The sequence below is a fragment of the Podarcis liolepis genome (genome assembly GCF_965112155.1).
Source record: "Podarcis liolepis genome assembly, chromosome: 16".
Taxonomy (NCBI): domain Eukaryota; kingdom Metazoa; phylum Chordata; class Lepidosauria; order Squamata; family Lacertidae; genus Podarcis; species Podarcis liolepis.
Window position 1 is genome coordinate 22,612,947 of NC_139567.1, and position 20,340 is coordinate 22,633,286.

Here is a 20,340-nt window from a genome sequence, read left to right on the forward strand (position 1 = left end):
TGCTCATGTAAAAACACCAGGCAGGCCCCACAAATAACCCAGAGATGCATTTTAAATAAAAGGACACATTCTACTCATGTAAAAACACACTGATTCCTGGACCGTCCAGAGGCCGAATTGAGAAGGCAGTTGGGCTGGATCTGGCCCCTGGGCCTTAGTTGGCCTACCCATGTATTAGAACTATGAAAAATACAGTATAGTCAACAACCATTTTATGTAGGTGTTCCATCCCCTGACAATAACATGTGTCAGTGGAGAGCTTATAAGTACCCCTGCCCCACCCCCGTTCCATCCTTTTTCTGGCATTTTCAATCACTGCTGGGTTCAGCACCATGCATGTGATCACACATCTTCCAGATAGGAATTAATCAGTCATTGCCTGTATACCAAAACCAGATTAAAACCAACCCCAAACCTATAGATGAGCATTCCTCATTTACAGCTAGCTCACAGATCAGTCACCTCCATAAGTCCATAAGTCAGGGTGAAGTGGTCCATCTTCAGTCATATAATGCCATATAAAGCCATATGCAATAGCACCGGATGGAGGAAAGAGGATTCCATCACCCAAGTGCCACAACAGAGAAGCCATTTTCCGAGCCAATGAACAATGCGCCACACCTAGTGATGGTCCCTCCAGAAGGGTCTTTCCTGAAGGTCTTAGGTAGGGTCCAGATAGGGTGATATAGGGAGAGGCAGTATTTTCAAGTATTCCAGTCCCAAGTTATTTGGGGCTTTAAAAATTAACGTTAACTCCTTGATTTGGGCTCAGTAGCATACAAGCAGGGACGCGGGTAGCGCTGTAGGTTAAACCACAGAGCCTAGGACCTGCCGATCAGAAGGTTGGCGGTTCGAATCCCTGCGATGGAGTGAGCTCCCATTGCTCGGTCCTTGCGCCTGCCAACCTAGCACTTCGAAAGTGCAAGTAGATAAATAGGAAGGAAGGTAAACGGTGTTTCTGTGCGCTGCTCTGGTTCGCCAGAAGCAGCTTAGTCATGCTGGCCACATGACCCGGAAGCTGTACGCCAGCTCCCTTGGCCAGTAAAGCAAGATGAGCGCCACAACCCCAGAGTAGGCCATGACTGGACCTAATGGTCAGGGGTCCCTTTAGCATGCAAGCAACCACTATATGAATGGACGATTGGAGAAAATGAAGTACCGTATTTTTCGCCCTATAGGACGCACTTTTCCCCCTCCAAAAATGAAGGGGAAATGTGTTTGCATCCTATGGGGCGAATGCAGGCTTTCGCTGAAGCCTGGAGAACGAGAGGGGTCCGTGCGCACCGACCCCTCTCGCTCTCCAGGCTTCAGGAAGCTATCCGCAAGTCTTGCAAGCCCGGCGGGATGTCCCGCGGGCTCGCAAGGCTTGTGGGCAGCAGCCTGCAGCCCAAAAGCTGGGGGACAGCGGGGAGGCGCAGCGCTGCCACCCCGCTATTCCCCGACCTGATCTGGAGGCTGGTGGGGGGAGAAGCAAGCTTGCTTCTCCCCCCTGCCAGCCCTACAAGCTCGCGGGATAGCGGGGAGGCGGAGCGCCGCCACCCCGCTATTCCCCGACCTGATCTGGAGGCTGGCGGGGGGGAGAAGCAAGCTTGCTTCTCCCCCCGCCAGCCCCACAAACTCGGGGGACAGTGGGGCAAGCTGTCCCTGAAGGCAGACGAGGGAGACGGAGCGCTCCGTCTCCGTCTTCTAGCTTGGGGATGGCTGCGCAAACCTGGGGGGGAAATAAATTTTTTCCCCTTGATTTCCCCCCCAAAAAAACTAGGTGCGTCCCATGGGCCGGTGCGTCCTATAGGGCGAAAAATATGGTAATGCTCTCAAGGAAATTTCCACAAATTAAACTAGTCACTAGTTCTCCTGAAACAATCTGCAATATGGGGACAAAACTACTCATTTCTTTACCAGAGTTGTTGCATTGATGAGAGGATGTTGAGAACGGGGTACTTTGGACACTCAATAAAAGAGAAACAAGTTCTAAGTGTTGTAGAGAATAAGATAAGATACATTTATGGTGTGCAAAGGGAACAGAAAGTATTTTGTAGAATCTCATACATCTTAAAATGAGCTTTTTTTGGGGGGGGGGGAACCGTTATAGTGCTTCTTTGGAAGACTTTAAAGCCAGAGGCACACTATTGCACATGTGATAAATAACGGCTTTTCTGTGGTGGTGAGCCAGAGGATGTCTTAAACAATAAGGTACCGTAAAAATCCCATGGTGTTGTTCAGCTCACTGGGGAATTATAAAAAACCAACTTGTTATAAAAACATTTTGGCATTTTTTTTTTTGCTTTCAGCAGCAAAAATTGATATTGCTGGATTTTGGAAGGGAGCTGCCGGGCCCAATATATACTGTGTGGACAAAGAATGAACGCTTATGATAACAGAAAATCTCCCTTTTCAAATGAGAGTTGGCGGCAGCTGGGGAAAAGCCAGGAGATATTATGTTAACACGGCCACTATTGTATAAGCTTTGCAGAAAACAGCATGCAATTTTCAAAGGTGCTAAATAAGTATGAAGTGATTTATTTTTATCTGTACTACCAAGTATTCTATGCGTTGGCTAAATATGGCACCAACTCATTAATATAAAGGTTTAAAAGCATGGGAGCCAGAATGCAACCTTACTTCACTCCTCGTGATTTTTTAAAATCATCAGTCATACCACCATTTAAACCTACTATGACCCTCATTTCTGCATTGCTGCATAGTTCTCAAATCAATAGCAGACGTCTGCAGTTGATGTTGGCAATCTGAAATTTCTCCCAGTCTTTTTCGAATAATAGAATCGAATGCAGCAGAAAAATCAATAAGGGTGCATAAAGGTTGTTCTTAATATTCTTAGTATATTTCCTTATAATATGGTTCAGAGTAAAGCATCAATGGTACTGTGTCCTCTGAATTCTGCTTGTTCTTCATGAATAATGTTATTTTGCAACCAATCTGATAATTTTTGAAGAGGATACCACGCATAGAGCTTTGAGGAGATGTCTAACAAGCTAATTGGCCAATAGTTTTGTAGATCATTTCTAACCCCATTCTTCTAAATCAGGGAAACAATTCTCATTTTTTCATTCAGAGGGCATTTGTCCCGTGTTTTTTATTGTGGTAAACAAGCCAGCCAGGATAAGCACCCACCATTCTATATATTCCTTATAGAGATTGGATGAAAGTGTATCTTCTCCTTGAGCTTTATTTGATTTCAGGTAGGAAATAAGGGCTTTTATCTCATTACAATGCTTTGGTAGGTTTGAGAAATCCATACACTGCTGCTACATGTGATTGCCCAGAATAACTGCCAAATGTATTGGAGAAATATTTAACCCAATCAGAGTTAGGAATTGAGGCTTCCTATGATGATCACTTTGTTTACACCCCGGGCCACTAGTTCATAGAAATCATCTTCCCTCTGTTCTATTACTGCTAGTCCCAATTCCTGCCACTGAGTTTTCATATATACACCTTTTTGTTTTTGAGCAGACTTTTGCATTCCAATCTACGTTAGATGGAATTTTCCATGGATTCCTCTCATGGCTGCTTATACGAATCCCTAATTGCCTGGCCAGAACTTTCTTAGCCACCTTGTGGTCACGGCGTGTTGATTGTGTGTAGTTAGTAATTTCAGAAGTTATCAAATAGGGCCTGAGTTCTGTGACAATTTGCTGGAAGACATCAACAAGATTTGGAGATTTGTTCATAAAAAGTTGACACAAGCTTGTCAGATGATTACTATATCGTTCTCTTGAATATCGCTGCTCAATCTTTATCCGCCTTTTTATTATCCCAACCCGCCAGGTTCCAGGAATGAATGTTAAGACCTTTCTGGATGTTTTCTAGTCAGTTATGGTATCTTAAAGGAGAGCTGAAGGTATAATAATTTCTTTTTCTATAATTACCCCTAGGCCTGGGCTTATCTTGAGCATTTGTTGATGGATAATCCCTTTGATTTCCGGGAAATAGATTGCTAGCAGGGTAGGAGTGTTGGGTCTCTAACCTGGGCATATTTCTTCTAGTACCTTCATTTTGCTTGAATTCCTGCTTGCAGTTCAGACTTTTCCGCTGGATTTCTTCACTGGCCAGTTATGAATGATTACCTGTAGAACATCTGAGGAACTCTTTCTCGAAGTATTATCATTGGAATTTGGACTTACTCTCTCATTCACTACCTTTCCCAGTATTTTATTAAAATAATAATAATAATAATAATAATAATAATAATAATAATAATAATAATAATTTATACCCTGCCCATCTGGCTGGGCTTCCCCAGCCACTCTGGGCGGCTTCCAACAAAATATTAAAATAAAGTAATGCATCAAACATTAAAAGCTTCCATAAACAGGGCTGCCTTCAGATGTCTTCTAAAAGTCTGGTAGTTGTTGTTCTCTTTGACATCTGGTGCGAGGGTGTTCCACAGGGCAGATGCCACTACCAAGACCCTCTGCCTGGTTCCCTGTAACTTGGCTTCTCGCAGTGAGGGAACCACCAGAAGGCCCTCGGCGCTGGACCTCAGTGTCCGGGTAGAACGATTTACTGCCTTTTCCTCCCTTCTGTGTTGGAGAGCAGGAAATGCAGAGTGCTGACCTGAAGTCTTCAGATCCATCAAAAGATGCCAGATTGGGGTTTAAACAAATTGGATTAGGTGACAGCCCAAGATCATTTCCTTGGAAGGTAGCAAGTGGGTTATCAGCATACTCATCCACTATCAGTAGCCTTGGATCAGAAGGGGTCAAGTTAAGAATGGAAAACAACTCCCCCAAGTCCATCTCTTGAGGATTCATATTAGTGTAAAAGCAGGTTTCTGAGCTCAAGTTCTAATCTTGACAGATGTCATTTAACCTTTTTGTTACTGAATCTGATAGGGACTTAGCAAACTCAGACCTATCCCCGTCTTGATGTACCTTCAAACCATCTCTAATTTTAGTTTCTTTGCTGGTAGGTATCTTGCAGGGCTACTGTCAGAATTCTTGTCTCCACTAACCCGACCAGTATACCAATTCTGGCATTCAAACCCAGAACTTTCTTTTCCAATGAATCAGTTCTACTAAAGATTCCCTCTGCTGTTTGTTTAGACAGAAGACATTGGTTGCGTAAAAGTTCCCACAGTGAGGGAGTTTCAGTCTCTGTTGTGGCCAAGTCTATTATGCCAAGACTGTTATTACACAGTTGACATGTTGTTGTACGGAAGAAACTGAGGTTGCCTTACAGCATATATATCAGCTCCTAGCAAGTCTGGATCGATCGACCAGTTAGCTAAGATTTCATTAGAGGAATATGTAGCAAAAGCTCTTACTTGGGAGAAGGCATTTCCCAAGGATAAACATGATGTGTGTAGGGCAGGCATCCCCAGACTTGTCCCTCCAGCTGTTTTGGGACTACAACTCCCATCATCCGTAGCTAGCAAGACCAGTGAGTAGGAATGATGGGAATCGTGGTCTGAAAACAGCTGGGGACCCAAGGTTGAGAAATACTAAAGAGGACAGGCTGTCTATGTAAGACATATTAATTACATGTTGGCACAATTATTTCACAGAGACTTCTGTCTCACTTGCTGAGATACAGTAGTCCAGCATAGATTTCTGGACTAAGTTTGGCAATGAAGTTCTGGATGCTTTATCTGAAGCACTGTGGGTCTGTGCTTGTGTAATAACCATGATAAAACTGTTAAAACTGCAGTGTATCCTTCAGTCAAGAAGATCTTCTAAGTCAGGCCTCCCCAACCTGGGGCGCTCCAGATGTTTTGGACTACAGTTCCCATCATCCCTGACCACTGGTCCTGTTAGCTAGGGATCAAGGGAATTGTAAGCCAAAACATCTGGAGGGCCAAAGGTTGGAGATGCCTGTTCTAAGTGTTTCTTATCAGTTAAAAATACTGAGCCGAAACAGCTGCTCTTACTGCCTGCCCTCCAATTAAAATGTATGGCTTTTAAGCCCACCTAAAAGTAAAACAGATAAGCTCCTTGGTTGTATGTAACAATTAACAATAACTGCTGAGCCAAATGACTTTAAAACTATTCAGATAAAAACGAATTGAAACTAGAACATACTGCAGAGATCGATGACAAGCAGCCTTACTTGTTGCCATCTTCACAGGCATATTACATGGTTATTATTGTTAGTAGAAGTCGGGAAAATAATTTGGATTTTTACTTTGTAATTTCCCCCTGGTTCATGCAAGTCCTTCCATTTTCACGTCATGTCGAATATACGTGTACTGTACTTGGTTCGAATAGTAGGAAATGCCTTGATTCATGTGACATCATTATGTGTGTTATCTGCTTACAGAAAATAAATAAAATTAAGCTGAAAATATGTGACCGAGACATAAAACTCATGTATTACTAAATGAAGGGGAGGGAGCTTAGAGCAGCAAAAGGTTCCAGGGCAAGTGCTGATATGCTTAAGACCTCCAATTCTAGAACCCATGAAGAAACCAAGACCTAGTCTTCACATCTCACTGATGTGAGTAAACCTGTATCTGGGCTGCACCCTTTGACCGAATGTTCCTTCATTTTTAAAATAAAATAAAAACCCACACACAGAGAAAGCTAGTACAAAAGCTAGACTTGAATCTGTCTCCATCTAGTTTTCTACATGCAGGGACTTCTTTTTGCATGGGAGAGCATTCCGTGAGTAAAGTAGTGCAGCACAGACACAGATTCATCATCCCAGTAAGAACTAAACCAAAGTGTTATTGAGGCTTAAACCAAACAGGGATGTTCAACTGCGGATGATTAACCCCAGTTCTGATGTTGTCGCGAGGATCCTAGGATCCAAAGACGGACCAGCAGTTTTCCCCAGGAAACAAAGAAAAACATTTGTCTAGTGACATAATAAACAGGCAGGCTGTTGAGAAAGGGTTACTGAACATTTGAGAGAGCCCCCAGGAAACCAGAAAGATAGAGGGGGCAGTGACCTTGGGACAATATATTTCTGAAACAGCTCTTCTTTTTCTTGGTCCTCTGATAGGTATCCGTCTGCCAGGAAATGGTGACAGAGCTGCGTAGCATCATTCTCTGCAAGGACAGTTTCCACCCCCGTCGGAGGCGAGGGGGGATCGTACGGACTCGCCCGGTTATACAAGAAGAACGGAGGGCCCGTACCACGACCATGCTAAGCAACGGAAAGCTCTGTGGTGGCGGTGACCCTGAGCAGCTGGCACAGAGACTTGCACAAGAAGCCGTCCTGGTCGCTCGGGGTTGCACACACATCCGGGTGTGTCCAGAATGCCGGAGGTTCCAAGGCCTTCGGGTCCGGCCAGGGCCAGATTCCCCCGTGCAAAGCGATGAGAGCTTGGAATGGGAGAAAGCAACAAACAGCAGTGAGCCTGAGTAAAACAGTGGGGAGACGGTGGCAGCAAAAGAAGCTAAATGTTCCATTTTACAGAACATGAGACTTGTACACAGTGTTGAACTCTTTTTAAATTAATAAAGAGGCACCCCAGCTTGCCAAGAGCAAATCAAAGCTTTAGGCTGGGGGCTGAGCCCAATGGGAACTTTTGTTACCTGTCTTATATGAGAAAGTATCTAACCTACCTACTTTCTGAAACGTTAAGAGAACGCCCCTCTAGCTAGGCTGAGAGGACCCTTCCTCAACAGCCTGCTCCTCAGAAACTTGAGGTGTGGGGTAAGCAAGTCACACTGAGCTGGTGGCAACCAGAGTCACAAATATCCTAAACCAGGTGAAAAAACATTATTGCCACAAGGACTTCTTCATGGTGAGGGGGGGGGTCTTTTCTTTTGGAATTTGTGGTGGGGAGGATAATTTTCTTTATTTTATTGTTGGAACTTCAGGACCTAGAGGGATCCAGCACTCCTGAGTTCGGGTACTGAGCTCACACAACTTTCCCAGGGTCAGGTGAGGTTGCGGCAGAGGGGAAGGGTTAAGTCGCATATAAGTGCAGCTACCAACAAAGAAAGTCCATTCAAAGAGTTACAAATACCAAAAACCAACTAACACACTGAACTTGGAGGCCTTGATAACAGCTAGAATTTCAGGGTACCTGTGTCTGTCTTGCTTTCTTAAACAACTCCCCCCCCCCCCCCCGCTCACATTGGTCTTTCTTTGTACACATTTTGAGGAAAGCTAACCAGTAGGAGAGCAGGTTGGGGAGGTGGAATTCTGTATTCTCCCCCCAGCAGAGGGTGGTAGAATTTAACTATCCCAGGTTGTCAGCTTTTGAAAGTCAAGTTTTAACACTGTGTTAAGAGAGAGGTCCTCGCGATTTATTACGTGTTCTTAAGATGAAAAATCACTATCCCCAAGTTCAATAGACTCACTTATGACCTAGACATCATCCTCTCTCTGTAAGAGGGTTTCTTTGCTATGAAATATCATTGAGTGAAGGTACACCAGCAATGTCCATGGTGTCTTTTGAAGACCTATGAGAAGAATGGACCAACAGCCAGGAAATCCTTAGCAACGGTTTTGAGCAGTTGCAGGTTTTCCGTGGGAGGAGTTCGATTTCCTGATTGACAATTCTATGCAATTCCTGATTGTAAAAATACAAGGAAGAAAAACAAAGTGATGACAAATGAACACAGGTCAAATAACCTGTTCTTGGTTTCTTTCCCCCCCGGTTTGTTTTTGAATGTACTGAAATAAAATATGTCCTTCTATATAAATATAGGATTTTTTCCCTCTATACCTTTGATATTCAGAGGTAGCTGGAATCTCAGTACATAAGGGGGAAGGCTATGTAGTTGCCTATGGCTAATGCACTTTATTCCATTCTTTCTATCCACATTGGAGCAGTTTGCCAACTGGTTAAGTTAGTATTCTATTGTCATTGGCCACAATAAAACACTAAGTGTTCTTAAGTTCTTTCAGTCGGTTTAAGCGTTCCTAACTCTGTACTGGATTGTGGCCACTGATCGGGCAGGGAAGATACTTGTGTTAAGGACTGTAGAAGTGGTAGAGGAAAAGATTATTGTTGTTCTTCTAACTGGTCTGGGATTTATTTTAACATCAACTCTGTGAATGGGGTATATTGAATACAGCAAAAAGAAAAGAAATAATCTCTGATGGCATTGTAAGTGTGAAACACAGGGAAACTTAGCTTTCTGTTTTTAATCCTTAATATGGCAAGAAAAATTTAAAGTCCCTGACAGCAGTGAGGGCTGTGGGCACTGAGAGAAGCCTTTGGGGAGAGAAAGGAAACAAACACTTATGATTATCCTACTCACAGAGAAAGCTCATTTCTAACCCCAGGCAGTTGGCATCAAACTCAGAATGAGAAAAAAGAGAGATCTGTGTTGAACTTTTATTTTTATTTACGCTTTAGTAACTGAAAGCACTTTACCTTCCCTGTTCTGATATTTTGTTATTACTTTTTTTTCATGCCTCTCCTCCCAAGAAACTCATGGCAGTGTACAACATGCTTCTTTCACCTCTAGGCTATCCCCACATCTACCCTGTGAGGGAAGTCAAGCAGCCTGAAAGAAGAAAAATCAGCTTGCCCAAGCCAAGCACACACAGTGAGCTTCATGGCTGAGTGGAGATTTCAATCTGGAACTCCACATGCCTAGCTGAGGAATGATATCATAGAACCATACTAAGAACCATAGTTATAACCAGCACATCCTTGGTGCAAATATGGATAGAGCCTTTTCGTGTGAGGGTGACCTACCAGCTGAACTTTTTATTAAAAAAAACCTTCTGCATAAAGCTGAACTAAAATTTCTTCCTAAGAGGATGAAAAGAGCAACCAAAGGCCTACCTAATTAAGCATCCTGCTTTCTGCTGTAGACAATCAGATGCCCCAGGGAAACAGGGCATGAATGCAACAGCTCCCAGTAGCTGCTTCCTCTATAGCGGGCATCCCCAAACTCGGCCCTCCAGATGTTTTGGGACTACAACTCCCATCATCCCTAGCTAACAGGACCAGTGGTCAGGGATGATGGGAATTGTAGTCCCAAAACATCTGGAGGGCCAAGTTTGGGGATGCCTGCTCTATGGAGTCCACCAGTTACTCAAGCCCCCTGATGTTAAACCCACTTGCTAGCATCTCCACAGCTAAGTGATTGTAAATGGTTGATGAAACCTTCTAAGTCAAGTCGCCTTAGCCTTGATGGGGCAGGCCATGCAAACACAACTCAGAGGTGTGTGGGTTATGTGGCAGAGCTGAATGACAGGTGGACACTTTGGTCCTACTAACTGCGCTCCTAAAATGTTCAGGAAACACCACCGTTGCTCATTGCTCAGCCATACGAATGCCAACTGCTGTCACATCCACCTTCGTGACAGCAACAAGGGAAATTCTACTGAGCATGGCTGTGTTTCATTTAAAGGCTGACACGTTTGCACAAGCAACCGGGAATATTCATCAAAAGAGCATGGGTCTTTTAACATTTATTTACAGATTACCCAAAGGGAAAAATAGAGTTCTCATGAATAATTGAATCTGAGCTTTCTTTCACAGGGGTGAACAAAGACAAGCCAGACAACGAAAGACACACCATTTCTTTTGCCACTCCAAAGCCCTATCACACATTGAGGAAGCCTACGTACATGGCCACGTTGGCACATGCCAACTTGAAGTGCATTATTGATGTTGATTTTTGTACTCCCAGTTTGCTTTTTTAAAAAACTGGATTAACACTTGTTAGCTGTAGCACCTGTACCTTCCTTTCCGTGGCAATTATACTGCTTTGGTTCTTCATCCTTTGATCCTGTAGGACATTCTTCAACCTGAGAATATGCTTGGCCACCTGCCATTCTCTTGCCAAATAGTTAAAGGATGAATTGGTGGATCTGAGGGTACAGGCACTGACCGTGCCATTCTCTGGACAGCAATTTAAGTTTGTTACTGCCTGGCACGGAAGAGTTCACATAACCATTTGGCAGGATAAGGCTATCATGAGCTAGTAACGACTGTTATATGGAGCCTCCAAGTTCAGAAGAACCATGCCTCTGAACCCAAGTTGCTGAGGAACAATGTGTCCTGCCTATGGCCTTCCAAAGGCTCTGGTTGTGAGAAGTAGGGGGCTAGACTGGATAGGCCTTTGGTCTGATTCAGCAGGTTCAGGGCTTTTTTTTTTGCCAAAACTCAGTCCAAGCACCTCTCAGGTGGGCACCATTGCCATTATAAGAGAACAACAGAGACATTCATGTTGAGTTCCACCACCTCTTACGTTCTCACTGATTTAAAAATTGGAGAGAGCATGGTGCTTATTAAATCTAACAACTGATTGATGAAATTGATGGGTATGTGAATGTCTGCTCCATTTCCATGTGGGCTGTTTATGCCCTTGGGTGGAGCACTCAGAAAACTGATTCCATTATAAACAAATCAGAAATCTGGGATAACGTCAGCACGGTCAGACAATAAGCAGACAGTAAGATTGCCATTTTTTTCCACTTTAATAGCAGCTTCCCTTCCCTCCCACACCCACAATAATCAGGTCAAACTTTTCCCATCCCTCTTATTTCCATGCCAAGAAAACTTAACTTGATGATTTTCTGCATGTCAGAATTCTGTTAAAGGCACAGGAAAAGGGCCAGGGGAAAGACAGCGAATTCTAGCAGCCAGTGATGTGCCTAAGAATTGTGTAAATTGAAGTTTACATTTCCAATCAACTACCAAGACTGGAGCACCTGTAGTAGCAAATACTGAATTGGAGGGATATGTACAAAGGTGATTCAAACAATATTTAAAAGTCAGATCTGGTTTTTCCTTCTTTCCTTACAAACCAGTAAGGTTTCCTTTTCTGTTATACACTTTTAGTTCAATTTGTGTGTGTGTTTTTTGTTTTGTGTGCTTCGGGGTCAGAGTTTTGCAATAAAATGCACACAGATTCTGAGAAATTAGTGGATGGATTAAAGCTGCTTCAGGTGAGCACACAACAACAAGGCACACATTGCTGTTTTCCCCTCCACGGGGGCAGATTTTTAGTTCAGTGGAAGCAGTCTTTCCATGGCCTCTTTGCTTTGACCAACCCCACTCACATGCAAATAAAGTTCATGGTTTTGTCACTTGAAATGCACTTTCCCAGAATGTCTACCTATTGATGAAAAGTGGTAATTCTAGTAAGCGATCTCTTCCAGATCCCACTGGGAGCAGACGATTAGATCAATTCAAATATAATTGCTTTATCTCTTTTAATTGTTTCACCACACCTGCTGTCCATTACCAAGAGGCACATAAAGTGAGGATTTTAAATTCCTCTCTGTTTAAGTCTCTCCTGTGTTCCTTATTAGAATATTCATCCTGGGGCTTTGCCAAGTTTAGCTCTTATGCAGGTTAGGTGAGACTCCCATATGATAACTAAGATACTGGGGAAACCCTTTTTATAATGAATGTTTTATGAGTTTTTTATTTCCAGGCCAGTTAATTTGCACTCAGCTCTAAAGGGATATTATTTTTCCTTAAAGGTCCGGTCTGGGACTTGACTTCTAGATGCATTAATGTATTGCTGAGGGTTGCGGGCTGTCTCAGAACTCCACAGATGCAATTACTGAGAATTCTGGTTCTGTTTAACCATCCCAGAATCATTTTGCAGTTCCAAAGTCTCCGTGAAGAGATAAAGCTCACAATGACAACAAGGGAGGTGGGACGGATCCTCCTATTTAGGTCAGCACATTTAGTAAGAATGACTACTTAACCCTTTCTTTGATGGTGTTTTAGAAAGAGCAGCACAATGGCCTTTTTCACACAGTGAAAGAACAGAGAGGCTCTTTTCATTCTTCTCTACCTTGTTTGGTTACCTTTTGACAGTACATTCATTTGCTTTTTCTACCAACTCACTTCTAAGATCTCAAGAGCAAATACAGGCCAGGTTCTTTGTTGATATAACTGACAGGCATTTCATTTATCTGAATAGATCTGAATAAAGAGCTGGTTAAAGATCTTATTCTACATAATTAGGATTGGATTCTAAACCCAGACCAATATAATTTGGAAAGAACATAAAGAAACATTATTGGATTTGCAGCAGTACCTTAACAACAAGGTGATTAGCTAGACAGGAAATTAACTCTCCTATGTTCAAATCCTTTCTTACTCCAACTTACTGGGTAAAAAGGTAAAGGGACCCCTGACCATTAGGTCCAGTCGTGGCCGACTCTGGGGTTGTGGCGCTCATCTCACTTTATTGGCCAAGGGAGCTGGCGTACAGCTTCCGGGTCATGTGGCCAGCATGACTAAGCCGCTTCTGGCGAACCAGAGCAGCGCACAGAAAGGCCATTTACCTTCCTGCTGGAGCGGTACCTATTTATCTACTTGCACTTTGACGTGCTTTCGAACTGCTAGGTTAGCAGGAGCAGGGACCGAGCAACGGGAGCTCACCCCGTCGCGGGGATTCGAACCGCTGACCTTCTGGTCGGCAAGCCTGAGGCTCTGTCATGTGCAAATTGCTAGGTGAAGGTTATACAAAACCATATTTGGGGGCTACAGCAGAGATGGGGAAGCTATGGATCTCCAGAGATTTTTGGACAACAACTCCCAGCATCCTTGACTGTTGACTGGGACTGATGTGATTTGGAATTGGACAACATCTGAGGTCCAGATGTTCTCCGTCCCAGCACTACAGATGTATCCCTGTCTTCAATTACCCTGCTTAGCAGAACTGGCTCTCTGGGTGAGGCAGAGCTACTATGTGTGCATTTGCACTCTGCTGACTTCACACTGCTTCACCCCTCCCCCTCCCAGAAAGCAGTAGCAACCCATCTACCTGGAAACTAGTGTTACAGCCCCACCCCACCCAGCAAGGTACTTCTGTAACCTACTAACTTCCTGGATTGCATGAAACCATTAGTATGCTACCGCATCCAATAAACCAAGCACGGACCTGAAGTTGCCTTCTTAATCAAAATTGCACAGCACCGTTTGAAACTGGCTAGAAATCCTGCTATGGAGAGGAACTTGCAAACCATAGTTTGCTGGTTCAGCTCTAATACGATTTGCTGCCACAAACCAAGTAATGTTTGTTGTAACTAGTGAAGCAGAGAACTCAAAAGATACAGTGGTGCCCCGCAAGACGAAATTAATTCGTTCCGCAATTTTTGTCGTCTAGCGAATTTTTCGTCTTGCGAAGCACGAAATCCATTAGGAATGCATTGAAAATCAATTAATGCGTTCCTATGGTCAAAAAAAGTCCAAACAAAGCCAAATTTGGTACAACAACAGTTTATTAACTGCTCTTTAAAGTCACACATACTGTAAAGAGCAGTTCAAAAATTGAAGGGAAAATAAATTAACTTTATAAACAAAACATGTCTTTGTTTTTAGACAAAGAAAACAAAGTCGCGAGACGTTTTCGTCTTGCGAAGCAAGCCCATAGGGAAATTCGTCTTGCGAGGCAAATCGAAAATGGAAAAACCTTTCGTCTAGCGAGTTTTTTGTCTTGCAAGGCATTCGTCTTGCGAGGTACCACTGTAACAAGTGGAGGAGTGGAGTCTACAGAAGCCTGAGTCCCTGATTCAGTTTGCCTGTAACACTAAGCCAAACCATGGTTTAGCACAAATGTGTAAGCGTGAGGTCCTCCTGGAGAGGAGATTGTGGCTGCTTAGCTCCTCGAGCCCTTTGGTTGCTGTGCATTAAACCATTGTTTAGCTTATCATGTCATCTGAACCCAAAGTTGTGGTTTGTCTCTCCAGACAAACCATGAGCTATAATACAAGAACAAACCTTGCTTACAACTTGTGGTTAATCTGTAGAGAGATAAAAGCACCCAAAATCTCCTTTTGGAGACAGCATTTTGGAGACAGTTACAGTTTGGCTTAGTGTAATGTGCGGTTTTGGTCAGTCATGTAACACAACACCATGGTTTGGCATTACAATGTAAAGCAGAAATGAACGATACTTACCTCACTAAAACACTAGATTCAACAATTCCACAAAGAGTGTAGTCTTTATATCAGTGTATTGCACATTCCTTTATGCTGATCAGCAGGAAGTGTCGGGTGATGGTTGAAGCAAATTGGTGTGGACTTGATTGGTGCTCCAGTGGAGAACTGCGGAGGAAAAAGAGGAGTGTAAGTATGATAAAGAACTTGCTGCTATCACTATGACTGGTTTCCTACCTCTCTGAACAAGTGCTGGAGTGCTAGAGATATGATCATTATTGTAAAGAGGATTTATTTTTAAGTAAATGGTGTTGTAAGCCTATTGAAATGACAATAGTGACTTCACAAAGGCTATTATGATGACAGATTGATTGGAAAACACTTTGCAAGTTAACAGTGAGGAATGCATATTACAGTGCAAACATGAAAAAAAAAACTGTTGCTTCCCCTCCCCCCCCCAAAAAAGCAGACATATAGCGGCATAAAGGCCTCATGCAAATTCCCTGTTACAAAAACTTAACAGAGAAATGTTTTGCAAGACAGGACAAGCATTTGTAGAGTGGAGTTTTTATAGTAACATATCGTTGTGCATAAATGCAAACCAATTACAGAGCACCTAAAAGGCCATCAATTAGAATGGGATAGAGAGACGCAGTGATTGAATATACAGAACGGAACTCCTTTCGAGATGTGACCTGCAGTGATAAATCCCTAGAGAGGAACAGATTTCACAGGCAATCCATTCTGTACTGCACTGAACCACCGTATAGGGCTGAATTCTCCCCTTACTTCACAGAGTGATCTACCATCAAACCACCCCTTGGGAAGGATCCCAATTATGTTTCTTATTGTGTTTTTAAATATATGTAATTTAATGCTATGTGTAAACTACCTTGAAAGGATTTGTATTTTATTTTGTTTATTTTATTGCACTTATATCCCGCCTTTTTCTCCAAGGAGCTCGAGGTGGCATAGAAGGTTCTCCCCTTCCTCAGTTAATTCCCACAACAATCCTGTGAGGTAGGTTAGGCTGAGAGGCAGTGACTGGCCCAAGGTCACCTAGTGAGCTTCATAGAAACATAGAATCTTAAGAGTTGGAAGGGACCCAATGGCCATCTAGTCCAACCCCCTGCAATGCAGGAATCTCAGCTAAAGCATCATGGCTGAGTTGGGATTGAACCCTGACTTCCCAGGTCCTAATCTAACACGGCACCACATTGGCTCTCTGAAATGCAGGATATAAATCACTGTAATAAAAAAAATATGCTCCTCTGCTCTGCTTAAAGCCAACAACTACCCCTCCTTCTCATTCTCTGTTGATGTTTTTTGCCGCCTTCTTCAATTGAAGGTTTTAATTTATGCTATACATAGAAACAGGATGAAGTATCTCTGGAGTATAGTTCTCACCGGGGCAAACCATTATAGTCATTTGAAAGCACCAACTATATATAGATGCAGTTCTTAAGCCTCCGTCAAGCCTTTTCAGTGTCAGCAGAGCTATAGGCTCTGTTGGAGATAAAACATATATTTCAAGCTTTTAGGTGCCAACACCACATTTTAAGAAGCCACAATTTTTCTTCTGGGCGTGAGCCCTTTGCAGGACTTGAGCGACTATTTTGACTCCTCGGGGACCAGTTTCACAGCCTGCACTATCCTAGTGAAGGATAGCAAGTAGGAGGGCTAGAAAAGACCTCTGAGTCCTGGAATCCAAGTAAACAATACTGATGGTTTTATGTACTGAAGTTCTCACCCTGGGCCAGCAGGAGGATACTGTAGATAGTTTTCACTCAGGTCCACATATGCAAATAAGGGATTGAAAGTGACGTTCAGTGATTGGATAGTTACAGAAAGTTGTTACAGTTGCATTGTACTGCAGCTCTATATAAGCAGGCTGGCTGAACCCTTCAGTTCAGTTCTGGCCTGTGAATAAACAAGAGCTGTTTGAAGTATCGCTGTGTCGTCTGATATGTTCACCCATAACTTAACACTCATTAACCTGGTTCAATATAAGGCACCAGGTGGCCAGATGAAAAAGACTGCAGGACGCCTATAACTTTAATAATTAGAGGAGCGAATTTCTGCAGGCACAGATTCCCCACCATTGCATGACAAAGCTGCACTTGAGAAATCCCCTCCTTTGCAGTATGGATATGAAAATACTCAGTCTACCTAAGAGGGTTGTTGTAAAGATTCAAGACATAATGTGATGCAGTTTAAATACTCCCCCACCCAAAAGAACCCCATGCAAATTCTAAGTATTACTATGCTGTGCTTAATTTATTGTGCGAAGTTTATTGCTAACTGCTTATCTTTCCTATAGCTGCCAGTCCCCGAAGTGAAGTTAATTCCCTATTTTTATACAAAGAAATCCAACCCAATATTCAAACTGCAAAGATGCATAATACATGGCAGTAAATCAATGTAGACAAGATCCCTAGCTGATGTAAATAAGATATATATTTTTAAACAAAAAAATGTACCTAGGGAGGGATATGGCCTTATTTTACTAACATCTTATTGGGTACTTCAGACTATATTTTGCTTTGTTTGGGAAAGAGTACATTTCTTGTCAAGAGTTATCTGTGCTCTAAGGTAACATTGATGAGTTTAGCACTTCAGGCTTAGCTCTGAGCAAGCCAAGGTTGGATGTAATTTATTTCAAGGCCAAAAGGGAATGCAAATGAATGCAGAGAGAAAGATCTCTCTGATCCCCAGGTGAATTTTAAGATGGCTGATTTGTCTGTTCAAATTCTATTATTGTTCTAGATTCCGCTGCATTTATGAGCATGCTCAGAAGAGAATCTCTTGCTCTAATTTGCAGGACCAAAGTATATAATTACACACATATACATGTGCAGTGCACATACATAAACACACAGCCCTCAACTTGATTCCATTTCTGTTTAGCAGCTGTGGAAGGCAACATAGGTTGCCCAGTTCAGTAAAGCTCCTGTGATGCAAACTACAGTATTTTAAACTGATGCAAAGTATCAGTGTAATACTGGTTGTGTGGCCTACCACAACCATATACAGTGGTACCTCGGGTTAAGTACTTAATGCGTTCTGGAGGTCCGTTCTTAACCTGAAACTGTTCTTAACCTGAAGCACCACTTTAGCTAATGGGGCCTCCCGCTGCTGCCGCGCCGCCAGAGCACGATTTCTGTTCTCATCCTGAAGCAAAGTTCTCAACCTGAAGCACTATTTCTGGGTTAGCGGAGTCTGTAACCTGAAGCATATGTAACCTGAAGCGTATATAACCCAAAGTACCACTGTATTTGTGGCTTCCAGAAACAATAGGTAAAAGTATTTACACCCTACTGTTGTGTCAGTTACTCATGGTATGGTATGTTCCCAAATTATGGTACCACACTTCAGTACTTTATGCTCCCGTACATCATTTGGATCAGAATTCAAAAGCCAAGACTTCCCCCTGCTCTTGTGAACTTGCCTATCACATATTAGGCTGTGGGGAATGTTAAATAGTGGGTAGACATAGCAGACGACGCAGCGATTTCTCCAAAGCAGCTCTTGTTTATTCACTGGCCAGAACAGAACTGAACACCAAACAGCTCAGCCGGCCTGCTTTTATAGGCAGTCGGCTGTCAACACTGTAGCAACAACAACCCAGGGTTTCCTGCCTAAAGTAACTGACATGGACCTGAGTGAAAACTACATACACGATACTCCTTTTGGCCAAGGTGAGAACTTCAATACATAACAGGGAAAGGTTGTAGAGAAACAAACCCTTTCCTCAGCTGCTTGTTTAGTTTTTGTTGCCTTCAGGCAGAGAAGGATTTGGGGAGCAGGTCTCTACACAGGAAGGGCAGTGTTGGTGCCTATGGTGACAGATTAGAAGCCCATCCATCACTCTTAAAACTTCTACAACTGAAAACCAATGAGGCAAATTTAGGCTGCATACACACATCATATTCTACATTCAATGCAAGCTTAGAGCTTGGTTCCCCGCCCCCCAGCACCTAGCCCACAAACATTCAGGATGTACTTCGTATTTTATGTCCCTGAAAAGAGCTTTTTCACAAACTAGTTTCATTCCAAAAATAAAAGATCAGTGCACATTGATTCTGCATTACCCCCACTCACAGTGGGTTCATTTGAAAACAGACGGAGACAGTCACAGCAATGGGGAGGGCAGGGTACCCACATCTGCCCAGTGATGCTGTGGGTGGGCATATATCAAGATTCCAATACCACTTCCTTGTTCATTCACCCTGGGCATGTGCAGGCAGCAAAAGGTGTGAATAAACCTAATTCAAGGGGTGGGGTATTTCAAATGTGTATCAAGTACAGTACTGATTTTTTACCATTCTCTCAGGAGCATCCCTTGGGGTGCTAAACACTCAGTAGGGTTGCTGTGTCAGGGCACTATGGTTAATGGGGAAATTTTGCACCTTTGACTGCCTGTTAATCATCAGACACAGTGAAAGAGTTCTTCTCTTGATGCTTATTAAAGCTCCAATTTTATTTTTCATTATTAAATCATGAAATTGGACAAAAATGTTTAAATTAACGGAAAAGGAGATTTGTGAAAAGATCCAGATTTCTTTAAAGAATTGAGGAATCGTCCCCAGGGGGGGAAAGATGCAATTTGCATAGTTGCTTATATTTATTTTTCTGCAATCATTCCCCTGCCTACCATTTCAAATGTTTCTTGTTTTTTTCATTTTACATTTCAGATGTGAGCTTTTGAGAATAGGGAATTTAGAATTTGTTATCAGCCCTGAAGCCATAGAATTACATGGATTATGAATCACAATAACTGCAAAAGGGATTGAGACCGAGCATAGATTGAGTGTTGTGATTTTCTAAAGCCATATTTGCTCATAGGGAATTGCACATAGGGAACTTGCAAATTCCACAGCAATCTATATGCAAGGGGTGGGTCAGGTATGGGAGAAAAAGAGACAAGGAACCTGGAAGGACACAGAGGAAAAAGAAGAAAAGATTTCAACAGGAACAGCTGCGAACTCAAGGCAATCATGACTACATTTCAGGAGCATTTCTAAATTGGCTTGGTTCACATGTAACGCTAAGCCAAAGCATGGCTTATCAAGAATGGGCAAACAAATGAGTTCCCAGCATGAAGATCGTGGCCACTGCACTCCTTCCCAGGTCTTGCTGCTGCCATGTTACCCAGGGCTAAGCCATTGTTTGCCTTAGTATTACATCTGATCCCTTGCTCTGTGTTTGTCGCCCCAAAGCACAAATAATAAACCAAGAACAAACCTTAGTTATCACTTGTAGTTTTCCTGGAGCATGACAAACCATGAGATCTGATTTGTTCATAATGCTAAGCCAAACCAAGGCTTAGCCCTGGGTAGCATGGCAACAGCAGAACTGGGAGAGGGGTGGCAGCAGTTACAATCTACACTCTGGGAACCCAAAGTTTGTTTGTTCCCATTAAGACATGGTTTGGCTTAGCGTTATAAGTGAAGTGGGTCATCTTATTTTGTGGGCAAATAATCAAGTTATAAGCTGTCACATTAAATAATTATGAATTGTAGGAGTGACTCATTAAAAGGCGTATCTTCCTAGCTTCATCCA

At 42.9% G+C, this 20,340-nt stretch overlaps 1 protein-coding gene across 4 annotated transcripts in view; it reads left to right on the plus strand.

Moving 5' to 3' along the window:
• GRIK4 (glutamate ionotropic receptor kainate type subunit 4) overlaps positions 1 to 7,489 on the plus strand; it is a 462,633-nt gene extending 455,144 nt beyond the window's left edge. For 3 of the 4 annotated variants that reach the window (XM_083480954.1, XM_083480952.1, XM_083480953.1), the window contains one exon: positions 6,964 to 7,489. In XM_083480954.1, the coding sequence (XP_083337080.1) occupies positions 6,964 to 7,329 (366 nt within the window). In that variant the 3' untranslated portion in view covers positions 7,330 to 7,489. The remainder of the gene's footprint in view (positions 1 to 6,963) is intronic. The other variant, XM_083480955.1, reaches the window with a different exon arrangement.
• Positions 7,490 to 20,340: the final 12,851 nt, after the last annotated feature.